At 37.6% G+C, this 15,459-nt stretch overlaps 1 protein-coding gene across 1 annotated transcript; it reads right to left on the bottom strand.

Annotated features, from left to right (window-relative positions):
- On the bottom strand, window positions 1-13,945 carry LOC107780080 (transmembrane 9 superfamily member 1). The gene is made up of 12 exons (XM_075252560.1): window positions 13,494-13,945; window positions 11,817-12,006; window positions 11,628-11,732; window positions 11,448-11,465; window positions 11,261-11,355; window positions 11,015-11,167; window positions 10,438-10,572; window positions 7,861-8,027; window positions 7,092-7,186; window positions 6,615-6,988; window positions 556-829; window positions 1-424 (listed from the first exon to the last, which is right to left on the bottom strand). The coding sequence occupies exons 1-12, from the start codon at window positions 13,566-13,568 to the stop codon at window positions 357-359; spliced, it is 1,749 nt and encodes a 582-aa protein (XP_075108661.1). The 5' UTR covers window positions 13,569-13,945; the 3' UTR covers window positions 1-356.
- Window positions 13,946-15,459: the final 1,514 nt, after the last annotated feature.

Raw genomic sequence — 15,459 nt, 5'->3', positions numbered from 1 at the left:
TTTTTAAGCAATTGAAGTAATATGTTGCTTCATCATAAAATGATTCTCAACGTATTCCAAAATACAGTGTTGATTATGTCCTTTCAAGTAATAACAAATGTAAGTAATATTATCTATGCACTAAGAAACAATCTTCCAGTGTTTCCTCCCACAGAACTTACTAAACACTTTCACCCATTCTAAACCAGAAAATTGGAAATAAAAACTAATTTTCTATCCTCTTCTCAAAATAATCTTCATTCACATTAGGTGACCAAATTGCTGTGGTATTATCTGGAAATCCTCTGAACTCTTCTCTCAAGTGGCAGGCATGCAAAACTGTGGCGCAGCGTTTCAATATTGCTTCATTTAGGCACTTAATCACACTTGATATTTCTGTAAATCCTCCTAACGAACAAATTAGAGCCGAGATATCCTACAGCACCTGGATTTCCAAACAAATCAAGAAAGAATAATTTAAAGTCAGAACTTAAATCCATGACAGGGATGAAGAATTTAATTGAAACCCGCCAGATTCTGTATTGACTTGAGACATACAAATAATATATATCTTACCACAAAGGATACAGAGGCCAAGGCAGAACATCATAGTGTAGCCAAAGTAAAAGCTGGTCTGGAAGAAACCGGACATCTTAGTCTTTACATGATAGTAATATATCGCATATAAATACACATAAAGAGCTGTTGAGGCAGCAGAGAAGAACGAAGTCCACTGCCAATGGTAGTTTTCCGCATTCAGCAAGAAATATGTGCCCACAATTGTCACACAAACAGTGACAATGATCAGGATAATAAATACAAGAAGCATAAAACCATAGACATAGTAGACCTGCGCAACAACAAAATCAAGGTCAGCTAATAATACAGCAGAAATGCAATAGATAAATACTACACAACTTCCAGCAACTTAACAGACAAGAAAGTAGTAATTGTCGATGACATGAAGATATTAAATGCTCTAAGATCGTTGCTACTTTGAAGAAGTGAACATTGCAAGTTGTCCTTTATGTGTTGAAATGATTTGTCTAATAATTTAGAAAAAGAACGGAAGGAACTATACCAAAAAACATAAGTAGATCAATGTTTTGAGAATCTCAAGCAACTAGAGAAATGGTCACCAGCATCTATAGGCAAAGACATCGATATGTAATGCAAGTTTGGCTCTGTTGCACTATGCCTCGTTATAAAGTTCAAATCTGGTTTCCAACTTAAGCTAAGGCAGTTAGAATGGTTTCACCATCCATGTCGGAAGTAGTGTCTGACAGGAACACATCGGACAGTCCAGGGACATGCCGTCATGCCAAAAACAATGTTACATCTAGGTCACCTTTCTTATTTTATTTTTTTCTGACCATGAAAACTTATTCACACATCATTCATAGGTCTTAAGTGTGTACTCACTCCTCGAACAGATACATTTAAAAGTCCGATGTCTTTATTTTTTTTTCTTTAGCAATAAGGTCAATTTAGAATTTTGAAACTTTCCAGATGAACTCAATTTTGAAGCGGGATAAAAAGAGAAAGGTGGAGGATCAAGCATCTTACTGAAGCGAAAAACTGAGAAAACTAATTATAATGCAAAACTATCTCTATGCATGTCTCATGGTATTAAATATTTATTAGATTTTTCTGGGTATGTGAGCGTTAGTTATGTGCTTCTGTATTGTGTCAAAAATGCCTCATACACATATTCCGCGTGTCAGAAGCTCGTGTTTGAACCAGCGCAGCTTCACTTTCAACTAGTGGTGGCAGAACGTTTTAAAAAAATAGTTATCCATCCATATTATCTACTAAAAAATGGGTTGGATAGTGAACTATTTAAAAATGGGTCAAATATGGATAAGAACCATATTATCCACTTAAAAAACGGATAAGCAATGGATAACCAATGTATTTAACTTTTACATTTGCAAAGACTCAAATTGGGGGTTCCTCAAGTTTGGGAGGCTAGAAATTCTCCCTGTTAGTTTACAGATATGTATAGTGTAGTCTTGTCCCACATTGAAAGAGCAGTAATATCTTCTTGTAGTGTATAGCTATAAATAGGAACCTCTTGTATTGTATTAATTATCCAATATCAATAACATATTTTTTCCCGTGCTTTCTCGCATGGTATCAGAACATTAGTGAGAAACTCGTCGTTGTACATCATTCCAGCGACTTCCGGGAAGAAAGACCTCTTCGCCGTGTAATTTTCCGGCGACTTAGAAGGTTGTCCGTAAGCAAATCACTTTCTGTTGGTGTTGTGCAAAAATCAACACCACCACAAGACTCCTCACGCTCCGGCGACCAAATCCCAGTCAACCCCACCGGAAAACACACGTCCACGCGCCCTCACGCACCTGGAAAAGAAAAAAAATTTCAGCGCGATCTGACCCACACGCCGGCGCGTGAGCACTGTTCCGGCCAGATTTTGAAAAAGTTCCAGTTGAACAGTAGGATCGCCTGGTAATTCCGATCCTACCCTCACTGGTTTTGTTTCATTCCGACCAGTTTGAGTTTTACCGTCAGCTACAGTAGATTCCGGCGAGCTACAGTGTTTCCACAGTGTTTTCGGCGCAAGACAGTGATCTGTTTTCCTGCTATAAACAGTGTTTTTCAAGCTATTTCTTCAGTTTTCTCACAGGAGTTACTTATTTCCACTATTTCAAGTTAACCCTACTATTACAAATTGTAGTGACATGGGAACCGATGCTTTGAATAGTCGGATGGTTTCTTTAGCAGATTATATTGAGTTCCTTCAGTACAAAGCATGTAGGCAGACATCTTCTGAGATAGCTTCTGTTGTTCAAACAGGTAATAGCGTGGCTTGCTTCTCCCAATCTTCATCCTCTGAGTCTTGGGTCATTGATTCAGGTGCATCAGATCATATTTCTGGTAACAAATCTCTTTTCACTACTATTTTGTATTCTCAATCTCTTCCAAAAGTCACAATGGCCAATGGGTCTCAAACCATGGCAACTACAATAGGTCAAGCAAGCCCACTTCCTTCCTTACCTTTAGATTCGGTCCTTTATGTTCCCAATAGTCCTTTTAATCTCATAGTTGTTAGTCGCTTAGCCAAATCACTTAAATGTGTTGTTTTATTTCTTGATGACCATGTTTTTATACAGGAACGCAGTACGGGGCGGATCATTGGTACCGAGCGTGAATCAAACAGACTTTATTACCTCATCCTTGCTAAATCACATGGACTCACATCTTGCCTTCCTTTTACAACTTGTCATGTTACTGATTCACCAGATTTATTACATAAACGGTTAGGACATCCCAGTTTGTCAAAACTTCAGAAAATGGTATCTGGTTTATCTCACTTGTCAGCTCTAGAGTGTGAGTCATGTCAGCTCGGTAGGAGCATACTCGCTCCCATTTCCCTAAGCGTCTTGATAATCGAGCAGAGTCCCCTTTTACTTTAGTCCATTCAGATGTTTGGGGTCCTAGTCGGGTCAGTTCCACCTTGGGATTCCGCTACTTTGTCAGTTGCATTGATGATTATTCCAGGTGCACTTGGATATTTTTGATAAAAAATCGATCTGAGCTGTTTTCTATTTTCCAGACCATCCACGCTGAAATTCAAAATCAATTTGAGGTTTCTATTCGCACATTTCGTAGCGATAATGCCCGAGAGTATTTGTCTTCCCCATTTCAGCAGTTTATGAAATCTCATGGAATTATTCATCAAACATCTTGTCTGTACACATCTCAACAAAATGGGATAGCTGAAAGAAAGAATAGACATCTTATTAAAACTGCTCGTACCCTACTCATACAATCTCATGCTCCGTTGCATTTTTGGGGGGATGCAGTTCTTACATCTTGCTATCTTATTAATCGTATGCCATCTTCAGCTATCCAGAACCAAGCTCCATTCTCTGTCATATTTTCCCACTTACCTTTGTTCTCTCTTCCACCCCATATCTTTGGAAGCACTTGTTTTGTCCATAACCTTACTCCAGGAACAGATAAGTTAGCTCCTTGTGATCTTTAGTGCGTATTTCTGGGTTTCTCGAGAACACAAAAGGGGTATCGATGCTACTCTTTTGACCTCCAGCGGTACCTTATGTCCGCTGATGTTACTTCTTTGAAATCCAGTCATACTTCACAAGTTCAGGTCATCACTTAGATATTTCTGAGGTACTACCAGTTTCATCTTTTGGAAATTCAGTCACTCCAACTCCACCACCTACAGCTCCAGTTGTAGCCCCACCACCTATAGCTCCAGTTCCTCCACATAATCCAGTTCAACCTTTTGCAGCTCCACCATTCTTGACTATCATTGTCGTCCACATCTAGCATCAGGCCCAGGTGATTCACGCCCCGCATCAGATTTTGCACCTACTACGGACTTGTCTCCTCTTAGTCAACTAATTGCACTCCACAAAGGTGTACGATCCACACTTAATCCTAATCCCCACTATGTCGGTTTAAGTTATCATCGCCTGTCTTCACCTCATTATACTTTTATATCTTCTTTGTCCACTGTTTCTATCCATAAGTCTACAGGTGAGGCACTATCTCATCCAGGATGGCGACATGCTATGATTGACGAGATGTCTGCTTTACATGTGAGTGGCACTTGGGAGCTTGTTCCTCTTCCTGCAGGTAAGTCTATTGTTGATTGTCGTTGGGTTTATGCAGTCAAAGTCGGCCCGGATGGCCAAGTTGATCGGCTTAAGACTCGTCTTGTTGCAAAAGGATATACTCAGATTTTTAGGCTTGATTATAGTGATACTTTCTCCTGTAGCTAAAGTAGCATCTGTTCGTCTCTTTTTGTCCATGACGTCATTGGCCTCTTTATGAATTAGACATTAAGAATGCTTTTCTCCGCGGTGATCTTGAGGAAGAAGTTTATATGGAGCAACCACCTGGTTTTGTTGCTCAGGGGGAGTTTAATGGTTGTGTGTGCAGATTGCGCAGGTCACTATACGGTTTGAAACAGTCCCCTCGAGCTTGGTTTGGTAAGTTCAGCACAATTATTCAGGAGTTCGGCATGACTCGTAGTGAGGCTGATCACTCTGTGTTTTATCGGCATTCTGCTCCTAATCTGTGTATTTATCTAGTGATTCTGCTCCTAATCTGTGTATTTATCTAGTGGTTTATGTTGATGATATTGTTATTACTGGCAATGATCAGGATGGTATTACTAATCTGAAGCAACATCTCTTTCAGCACTTCCAGAATCCAGACTAAGGATCTGGGCAGATTGAAGTATTTTTTAGGTATTGAGGTCGCTCAGTCTAGCTCAGGTATTGTTATTTCACAGCGGAAATATGCCTTAGACATTCTTGAGAGACTGGAATGATGGGCTGCAGACCTATTGACTCTCCTATGGATCAGAATGCTAAGCTTATGCCTGGACAGGGGGAGCCTCTTAGAGACCCAACGAGATGTAGGAGGTTGGTTGGCAAATTGAATTACCTCACAGTGACTAGACCTGACATTTCTTTTCCGGTAAGTGTTGTAAGTCAGTTTATGGATTCACCCTGTGATAGTCACTGGGATGCAGTTGTTCGCATTCTTCGGTATATAAAGTCGGCTCCTGGCAAAGGATTACTATTCGAGGATCGAGGCCACGAGCAGATTGTTGGGTACACAGATGCTGATTGGGCAGGATCACCTTTTAATAGACGTTCTACGTCTAGATATTGTGTTCTAGTAGGAGGTAACTTGGTCTCGTGGAAGAGCAAGAAACAGAATGTAGTTGCTCGATCTAGCGCCGAAGCCGAATATCAGGCCATGGCTATGGCGACGTGTGAGTTAGTTTGGGTCAAGCAGTTGCTCAAGGAGTTAAAGTTCGGAGAAATCAGCAAGATGAAACTAGTGTGTGATAACCAAGCTGCTCTTCATATTGCGTCAAATCCGGTGTTTCATGAGAGGACTAAACATATTGAGATCGACTGTCACTTTATCAGAGAAAAAATACTTTCAGGAGATATTGTTACAAAGTTTGTAAAGTCAAATGATCAACTAGCAGATATTTTCACTAAATCTCTTACTGGTTCTCGTATTAGCTACATGTGTAACAAGCTCGGTACATATGATGTGTATGCACCGGCTTGAGAGGGGTGTTAGTTTACAGATATGTATAGTGTAGTCTTGCCCCACATTGGAAGAGAAGTAATATCTCTTTGTAGTGTATAGCTATAAATAGGGACCTCTTGTATTGTATTTATTATCCAATATCAATAACATATTTTCTCCCGTGCTTTCTCACACTCCCAAAAGTGATCATATTCAAGAAGCCATAGATAATATGGATTTAACCCATTTTTTGTCCATATTAAATATGGGTCAGGTGGGATAATTTATCCGTTTTCGACCGCCCATATCCGACCCGCCTATTTGCCACCCCTACTTTCAACTAACTGACAGCAAGCAAATTAAGACAGGTGTTTATGCTTGCTTGCTTCTCCGAACAAAATGAAATAAGTTCTTAGGCAATAAAATTACTATGTCTCCGACCAATTCAACACTTAGATAGTGGAAAATTGAGTAGTGATGCAAAAGAACATATAATAAAGTTGAAAAGATTGTCAAGTAAAAATAGTGCAAGGAACAATATCTTTTAAAAATGCTATTTCCATTTAGCCAAAAAAAGAGGAGAGAATAATTACCTTGTAGTTCCAGAAGGAAGTGAAGACAAAATACATCTCAATGAAAATGCTCCCAAAGGGAAGAAGACCTCCCATCAAAGAAATTACAGATGGTGTGAGGTACCATTTCTTCTCAGGGATAGGACGGGGTATGGTCTTAACACGGCACGGATTGTTTGGCGTACCACTCCAGTTTCTTCCTACAACAGTACCAAGAAGCGCCAGAGGGAATGAAATAAAAGCCCAAATAACAAAAATAACCACCATTGTTCCAAAGGGAATAGCAGCTAACGATCCATAAAATATAGCAATCGTGTTTAGAATGAACCCAATGCCAAAGCACATAAAGGGGAAAAGTGACGCTGTAAGGATCATCGACTTTATCCACTTTTTACCTGACAATATTCAAGGGTAAAAAAACAACCTTCAATCACTTAATGATTAGAGATAATTGATTGAATCAACTGAAGAGACGTCAGTTGCAGAAAGATAACATACCACCATTACGAGAATACAGGCCACCACTCACGTATCCGGCAATGAATGATGTAAGAGCATAACATACGATAAAGGTTGTAGTAATAGCTCCTCTCCTGAGCAGCATAAAGTACAGCAGATAAGCACAATATTGAAGTATTAGGGGGTGGGGGGTGGGGGGAATATACTCCCTCAGTATGTGACATTATTTAACCATGGACAGTTCTACAATATTAATGTGATTTTTATACTATATAGGTAGCAGTGTAAGAAATTTAACTAATATTTGAAACCTTAGCTTACTGAAAAAAAAATCAAATCCAAACTATATTTAATTAGACAAATTTGAGTTCTTTAAACTTGTTCTAGTTGAATAAGATTTATATTATTACCCAAAATAGTAAAAAATGTTATACCCACATGAGAAGCACTGTAAATGCCAACTACTGGTGATAAAATAGTAAAGATTTTAAACACTGACAAATTTGATTCACTAGGAAATATCCAAATCCATGTACTGGAACTCAAATAGAAAGTGACTGACACAATAATGATTACACAGAACATATATTTGAAAGTCTTCAGACAAGAGGATGAAGATTAATGGGTTAAAGTGTATCACTACTTCATTAACACCCCCCCACCCCACCCCACCCCATACACACACACAAAAAAAAAAAGAAACAGGTTAAAGAGGGAGCCAGAGGTAATGAACCGGAAATAAACTCTACCTAGAACCACAATCTTCAGATTTAGTACATATAATTAGAGGGAAAGGTCGCAGACATACCCAATGTATAACATTCCAACAATAGCAAATATGATCACAAGGAGAACAAGTGTTGTAAGCTGAGCGCCAGTGCCAACAACAGCTGAAAGCAGGGCCAAATTTGGTACAGGCCGGAAGACATCACCATGGACAAGTTTCCAACCAGACTCTTCATTTACATCCCTCTCCTGTACAATTAATTTAAATTTTTGATAAACTATCCAAAAATTTGCCAGACATGAGAAAAGGCCTCAAATAGTACCTTAAATTTGGGTAAAGACTCAAAATTGTCCTTTATGTATGCACTGACTGGAGCAGTAACAGTTTCTAAAAATGGTGCACTTTTGGTCCTGGTGGATGGAATCTATTAGCTACTAATATCACCCCCTACTTTTTGCCATTCAATACAAAACAACCCATTCGTAAACAAAAGCACCTCACTCTCAAAGTATTGACTTGAATGGAGTACTTTCATCTTTCATGAATCACAAAAAGATTGTTGCTGGTGATTCCATTATGTTCCTGAGGTCCGAAAATAGGGACCTTTCAAGTAAATAAGGGAGTGCACTGCAGGTGGATTAAAGACTTCTTCTGGGTGGAATTAGCTGGGGGAGAATAGATTGGTGCCACACCGAGAGCAGTGTTATTAAAAGCGACCGCTTCCTCGCTTAAAGCGAGAAGCGATGCGAAGCGAGGCATCTGGCGCTTCTCTGATCTGAAGCGTATCAGGTACACAAAAGCGATTGCTTCCCCCGGAAAAGCGAGAAGCGAGGAAGCGAACAAAGCGACAGAAGCGAGCGCTTCTCTTTATAACTGGGCTGCCAACGTTAATTAATTAAAAAGGCTCTTTTTTTTAACTTCAAGATCATCAAGTTTGGTCCCAGGTATGTGGTTTCTTCCTCCTCCTCCTTTTTCTTTCACTGTTTCAGTGTCCAAATAGCAACGAAATGCTGGCGAAATGTTTTCCCTTCAGTTCTTTTTCTCATTCTCCTCTTCTTCTTCTTCTTCATTTTCTTTCACTGTTTTAGTGATAAATTGCAGCGAAATGCTGCCCATTTTTCGTTTCAGTTATACTGCCATTTTTTGGCATACTTACTGCCATTTTTTTCAGATCATTTATTCTTAGTTGTCTATGCAGTATTTATTTTATTGTCATTCTCCTCTTCTTCTTCTTCATTGTCTATGCAGTATTTATTTTAATATTTATTTTTAAATTCTGCTTCACTTCAAAAAAGCAAGCGCTTCGCTTCTCGCTTTAAGTGAAAAGGGGCTTGTCGCTTTTCCTCGCTTCACGCTCTTCACAACACTGACCGAGAGTTTTCCACATTCCTCAGAGAAGACAAGAATAAATTGAATGAAAACAATACTGGGTGCTTGATAAGCAGGGGAAAGGTGTGAAGGCAGAATCAGTACTGGAAAGAATGCAGCCAATGAAACAGCCTTTGAGGTGATTTACTACCATTGTGTGAAAGCAGCATTGTAGATCTGTCGGCGATGGCTTTTGAAACTGAATAACTTTTCATGGATAAGCTGGCTAATTAGAACTAAACCATCTTTTCAGGTTGTTGATCCACTCAATCTGGAGGCTTCTTCATATTTGTTTTTTTCTAGGAAGAAATGACCCAAAGCCACATAGCTTACGCAAGAAGATCATGTCATTCTTTTTATAAGTAATAATAAAGAATTTTATTATTTGTAGTGTGCAGTTACAAAAAGTAAATATAGCATGAAAGAAGATGCAAAAAATCTACAAAAGCTCTTCCAACCCGAAAGCCAACAATTGGCTAAAAATTAAAGTCGGCCAAGAACAACACTAGATGGTATCTTTAATTGTGTAAACAGAGGAGAGCCATCTCTTGTAAAATGTATAGCAATTTAATTTTGTAAACAGAGGAGACCCATCTCTTGTAAAATGTATAGCAAGTTCGGGAAGTTTTTATGGTGAATAGTGAGTGTCTGGTAGCAGAAACTAACATGGCCCCTTTTTCGGGAAAAAAAGGTAAAGAAAAACATGGCCGGTTTCACTAAGAAAGGTGAAATGTGTTGTCGGGGTTTTTCTTTTCTTTTTTTTTTTGAAGTAAGGTGTTATATTACTGGCATGAAGAAGATGCAATAAGTACAAGAGTAGATGTGTTAGCGCCAGTTATAAAAAGTTCTATATCTAGTGCAGGGAGCTAACCAGAAAATTGGCTGTTGGGCCAGAATGAGAGAGCTAATGAAGTCTAGAAAGGGGAACAGGAACACATTATTTACAGGGGATAGATTACTCCAACCAAAAAGATTCATTAGGCTTCTAGCTTTTACAGATCAGTTAGGAGTTGAAATGCCATCAAAGCATCTGCAATTGCAATTTCTATCAGGAAAGGGTTATTCTGTATTGGGCGGCATTGGGCAGCAACAAATACGGGTCACATAAACAACTAACAAGTTCCATCTATCAGGACCAAAGTGCACCATTTTTAAAACTAGAAGGACTACTAGTGCCCCACTATATATTTAAGGTAAGATTTTGCATCAACGCTCGAACTTAAGGGACTATGGGCTTTTCTCACACAGACATCATGCAAAGACATGATTCAAGAGAAGAAGAAACATTACCAGAGACTCCAGATCATCATCTTCACGGGCATATTTAGCATAATCATTACGAAGAGTGCGCATCAGAATCATAGACACTAAGCCAGTGAGGAAAATAACCATCATGAACGAATTGAAAACAGAGAACCAGTGAATCTGCATAAAGAATAAGAAGTTAACAGAGGCTGGCAACAGAAAGAGTAACTTGGAGATACTCGTGTGCAGATTTATCCGTTAGTCATTTGTTTCAACAAGGACCAGATGACAATGAAGTTTCAAAACACACATGAGACAAGAAAGCCACAAGGAATTTAAATTCTACAACTTCTCTCGGGGCAACAAAGTATTGTCTCCAATCATATCAGTAAAGAAAATGTGAACAGTTATCTGTTGGAAATAAGTATGGAATTGTCCACTGGACGCATTTTCAGTTATCAAAGTAGTTCTTTCATATAATTGACCCGGCCATAGCTCATAGAGGATAGAGCCAAATGAACAGAGCATAAGACTGCAATCACCATTTCATTGTTCAGTTGATTCTTTCAATAAAAGCGATACGAGTGCAAGGTGAGGATCATCGATGGTGATTGGCATGTACCTGGTGTTCAAAAAAGGGGTAATCCAGGTATACGTCAAACCGGCGTTCATAACTAATATTTGTGGGAACCCATTTTACAGAGTACGTCATGCCCAAGAGTCTTCCTTCCTCCAATGGCTTTGGGCTCTCTTGAGTTAGGTTGACATGAATGATCTGTCGGAGTTAAAAAGTTAACTCAGCATAGCAACATTAAGTTGCAATAGGTATGAGAAGTGACCACGAGAGTGAAGATCAATAATACATTACCTGGTCTCCATTGTATTGAATAAGAAAATTCTTGTGTGTGTAGAGCACATGCTTGGTGTCTCGGCTTCTATCAGGAAGCACTTCACCGACGAAACCTGAATTTCCATTACACCATAATGAATTTCAGTTATGTTAAACAGTATCTAGTTATCAGAATTCACAAGACAAAAACTAGCTGAGCACATACCCCATAATGGCAAATCGTCTGATGCAGGAAGCCATAAGTCATAACCACAAAATACATACAGATCACAGGATACAGTAAAAAGGTCAGTAACTTAGCAGGTCTCATCTAGCAGCCATGTGTTACTGTTAAAAAAGAACTTTAAAAAAGAAAAAACCATAGGACATATAAAAAAAAATATACCCATAAAAAACTCAAACCAATATGAATTTTCGATTGCATCCTTAAATTGTGCCACTTTTGCTGCATCCAATGCAAGATCACAAATTGTGCTTTTCTCCACATCTCCTGTTGTATTAAAAACGGAACATGGTGAAAAAGATGCGCATTTGAGGAATAACAAATCCATTGTTAAATTTCAAAGAAACATACTTTTGAACTTTATGTCAATTCGGCTATCAATAAGCTCATTCCCACCAAGAACCTCGCCAAGGCCACCCCACTTGTGACCACCATCACCGGGGTGACAGAATGGAAGGCTGTAATAGTTGTACGTCTCTTGTGGATTATTATAGGGTCCCACTTTATTTACCCAAAGAGTGACAGGTTCATCTGCTTGATACTGCAGCAAATAGCAGAAAAGACATACATACCATCAGATAAACTCAAACCACGTTCTTACCAGCAAAATTTTTGTGAAACCAGATTTTCCTATCTGAGTTTAGAGACATTAAAAGAGACAGTCTTTAGGCTCTCATAAGATATGCTAACCGAACAGCACTCGCGTTGATTGTTGAATGTTAATTAGTATCAACTATCGCATATGTTTTATTAGGAGGGCAGCAGAAGGTATAGAAGAATAGAAGAACTAGTAGCAGAAGACATGGTGAAACAAGAAATATTCAAAGGAAGGCGATGAGTAAATGCGCCAGTTTTGTGGTTACAGAGTACAGGGTATGGACTAAGGAGGAGTGAAATAAAGGTTTCATACCCTTCAACTTTTGAAAAGATTAGAATTATAAGAAGATATATCTGGTTTAGTCAGTTAAATGGGAGAGCTTATCTATCGATCTTCCTTTCCATTTTGCATTCTCATTCCCTTCTTTGATCTAAACATATTAAAGAGCCGAAGACACTGTTTTGAGGTGAAAAAGCTTAAGGCAAGGTAATCCACAAGTGAAACGAGATTTCAAGCAATAATGATTTATAGTTTCTCAATTAAAAATAACCTCAAAAACAGAATAATCAGGTAAAATTGAGAACAGATTCAGAGAGAAAGGGCCAAGGGGAAACTTTGAATTCCGTTGTTATACTTCCAGCAAACATAAGAGTCCCAATCAACACATATACACATAAAAAGCGTCAAACAAAATGCTCTAGCCAGATAAGAGAAGAGTTACTACTCTAACCTTTTTCTCAACAATGCTCAAAATCATTAACAGTATGAATGTAAACACATTAACAGTGTAAAAAGAAAATGATCATAAAGCATCCATTTTTTAAGATTCAAATCATTATCCAACTAGACCTTCAGCATCAGATCATTATAATATAAAAGTTCAAAATTTTCTTTTATAAAGCTCAAAATTATTACACGCTTAGCACCTATAAACATAAAATCTTAATAAAATGACCTTAAAACATCCAGTCTGTAACCTTCAAATCACTACACAAATACAATTTCATCAAAAAGCATTATCATACAAAGTCTCTATTTTTTTCCACAAAGCTCAACTTCACTAAAAACTAAGTATGTACACACATAAACAGCAGAAAAGAAAAGAAGAAGCTACAGGTTCGGCGAAACTGATATATGTGTTAAGAAACCTACTAAATTTGTACAAATATTAAATGTCGAACCCAGTAACTCAAATGGTCAGTGGGTTCAGTGGCATCCAGAATACTTAAAGTTCAAATCCTGGATCCGCTGTGACTACAGAAAATGCTGTTACATAAATAAATAAAAAAGAAAAAAGAAACACATCATAGAGTTAACTCAAGATCCAAGAATGGTGAACCCCAAAAACAAAAACCCATTTAAATTTTCATAAACTAAAGTGCATCAAATTATTAATTCACTGAAATTCCAAGATTTTCAAAATTTTCTACCTTGGCAAAAGATGGGTATGCAAGGAACAGAGAGGAGATGATGAAAATAAAGAGGGATCGGACGGTGGAGAGCATTGCTGTGAGATCTTGAAAATTGATTCTTGAAACGTCTTTTTTGTTTATCAATTACGGGTTCTTTATGCTCTGTATCTTTTATTACTGTTCGACAGAACGTGAGCACTCTCTCTCGCTGTGTTCTTTGGATCTGAAGTTATGAATTGGTGTTTGGGAGGAGGGAGGAATTTGAGAGCTCAACGACTCGACAAAGCTGCAAATCTGAGTTTTTGTCGTTTCAAGGAAACTGTTTGGAAAAACCCAAAGAAAAGAAAATGAATTAAAAGGAAAAAAGAAATTGTGAGCAGTGGGCTAAAAGGTAATTACAGTAACTTATAAAAAAGTACTAATACCACGTAAAACTCTAATTAAACCCTGTCTCAAGGTCCGAGTGACCTTTGTGTTTTGGCAAAGTAGTGTGAGGAAAATAGAGAAAAAATAAATATTTGAATTTCTCTTTTTTACAATGAATTATTGTCCATATTAGAAGAGAAAAAGAGATTTGATGAGTTTATATATAATTGTACTTCTTCTAACTCTTAAAGAGTTGAGAAGAAGCAAGTCTCACGCGCTCTACTTTGCATTTTGTCTTTTTTGGATCAAATTTATTTGTTAATATAAAGATTACACTAATACTTTTAATCCAAATAAATCGTTTCCGTAACGATAATTTAGTTCTCCCTCTCGTTATTTGTTCAGACATTTTATGGAATAGTCGTTACATATAACAGCCACTTTGGAGTGGTAGCCTGATATGAAAGGTTGCATCTCTTTGTTTGGATCCCACTTTTTGGCTATAATTACACGTCAAAGCACTCTTTTTCCCTCTTGCATTGTTTTAATAAAGAAAAAGTAATTGTGATTTGTTGCTGCCTTATTGAGTGTGTTGAACACTTGTGTTTGAAGTACCATTACATTAGTGAGGTTAATCGGTTCTATCCTATAAGAAAATAATTCTAAATCTTGCATATTAGGAGAAGATTAAGTTCCTTAAGGATACACTGTGAATTTAGTGGGCTCGGATTTATTTCTATTGCTTCTATATTTATGTTTTTGTGTTTGTTTACAGGTTGTGAATTTTTTTTTTTTAATACAGATTACTAACAGTATGCTCAGAGACAGAGCTAGATCATTAGTTACGTATTCGGACGAACCCAATAATTTTGCTTAGATCTAGTATTTGTATTAAATTATTTATAAAATATGTATAAATCTATTTACGGACTCAATAGCTAAGGCTTCATTTGCTTGCACTTAATTGAGGTCTGAGCCTTTAATCATTCAGATCTCAAATATTAAATGTGTTTGTTTTTAAAGTCTAAATTTTAATCATTCAAATCTTAATCATTAAGTATTTTTTTACTTCACAACTACTTAATGAGTCTGAATAAGTCTGTATGATTAAGATCTATAACAAATACTTAATTTCATTAAGATGCTATCATCCACATTCATTATTAATTTCTACCATCGCCTACCATTATCAACTACCACCATCATTACCATCTTTAACCATAGCCGTGACCACTACCACCACCCTACCACCATAATCCTCAACCATAACTATAACGACCCGACTTGTCGTTTTGAGAATTTACGTTCCGTTCAGTGACTTAAGGTCCCGAGCAACTTCGTAATATGTATTATGATCCGCGTGTGGAATCGAGTTTGGTTTTCGGAAGATTCAGAATTTAATTGAAAGAACAATTCTTATTTATAAAGCTTGAATTTATAAAGTTTGACCGGAGATTTGACTTTTGAGAAAACGACTCCGAAATAGAATTTTTATGATTCCAATAGATTCGTATGGTAATTTCGGACTTAGGCGTATGTCCGGATTTGGATTTAGAAGTCCATATGACAATTCGACGCACTTTGGCGAAAGTTGAAAAATGGAAAATTTTTACTAAGT

Source organism: Nicotiana tabacum, chromosome 4 (genome assembly GCF_000715075.1).
Source record: "Nicotiana tabacum cultivar K326 chromosome 4, ASM71507v2, whole genome shotgun sequence".
Classification (NCBI taxonomy): domain Eukaryota; kingdom Viridiplantae; phylum Streptophyta; class Magnoliopsida; order Solanales; family Solanaceae; genus Nicotiana; species Nicotiana tabacum.
Note: the sequence above shows the minus strand (reverse complement) of the source record. Positions and strands in the feature narration are given on the sequence as shown.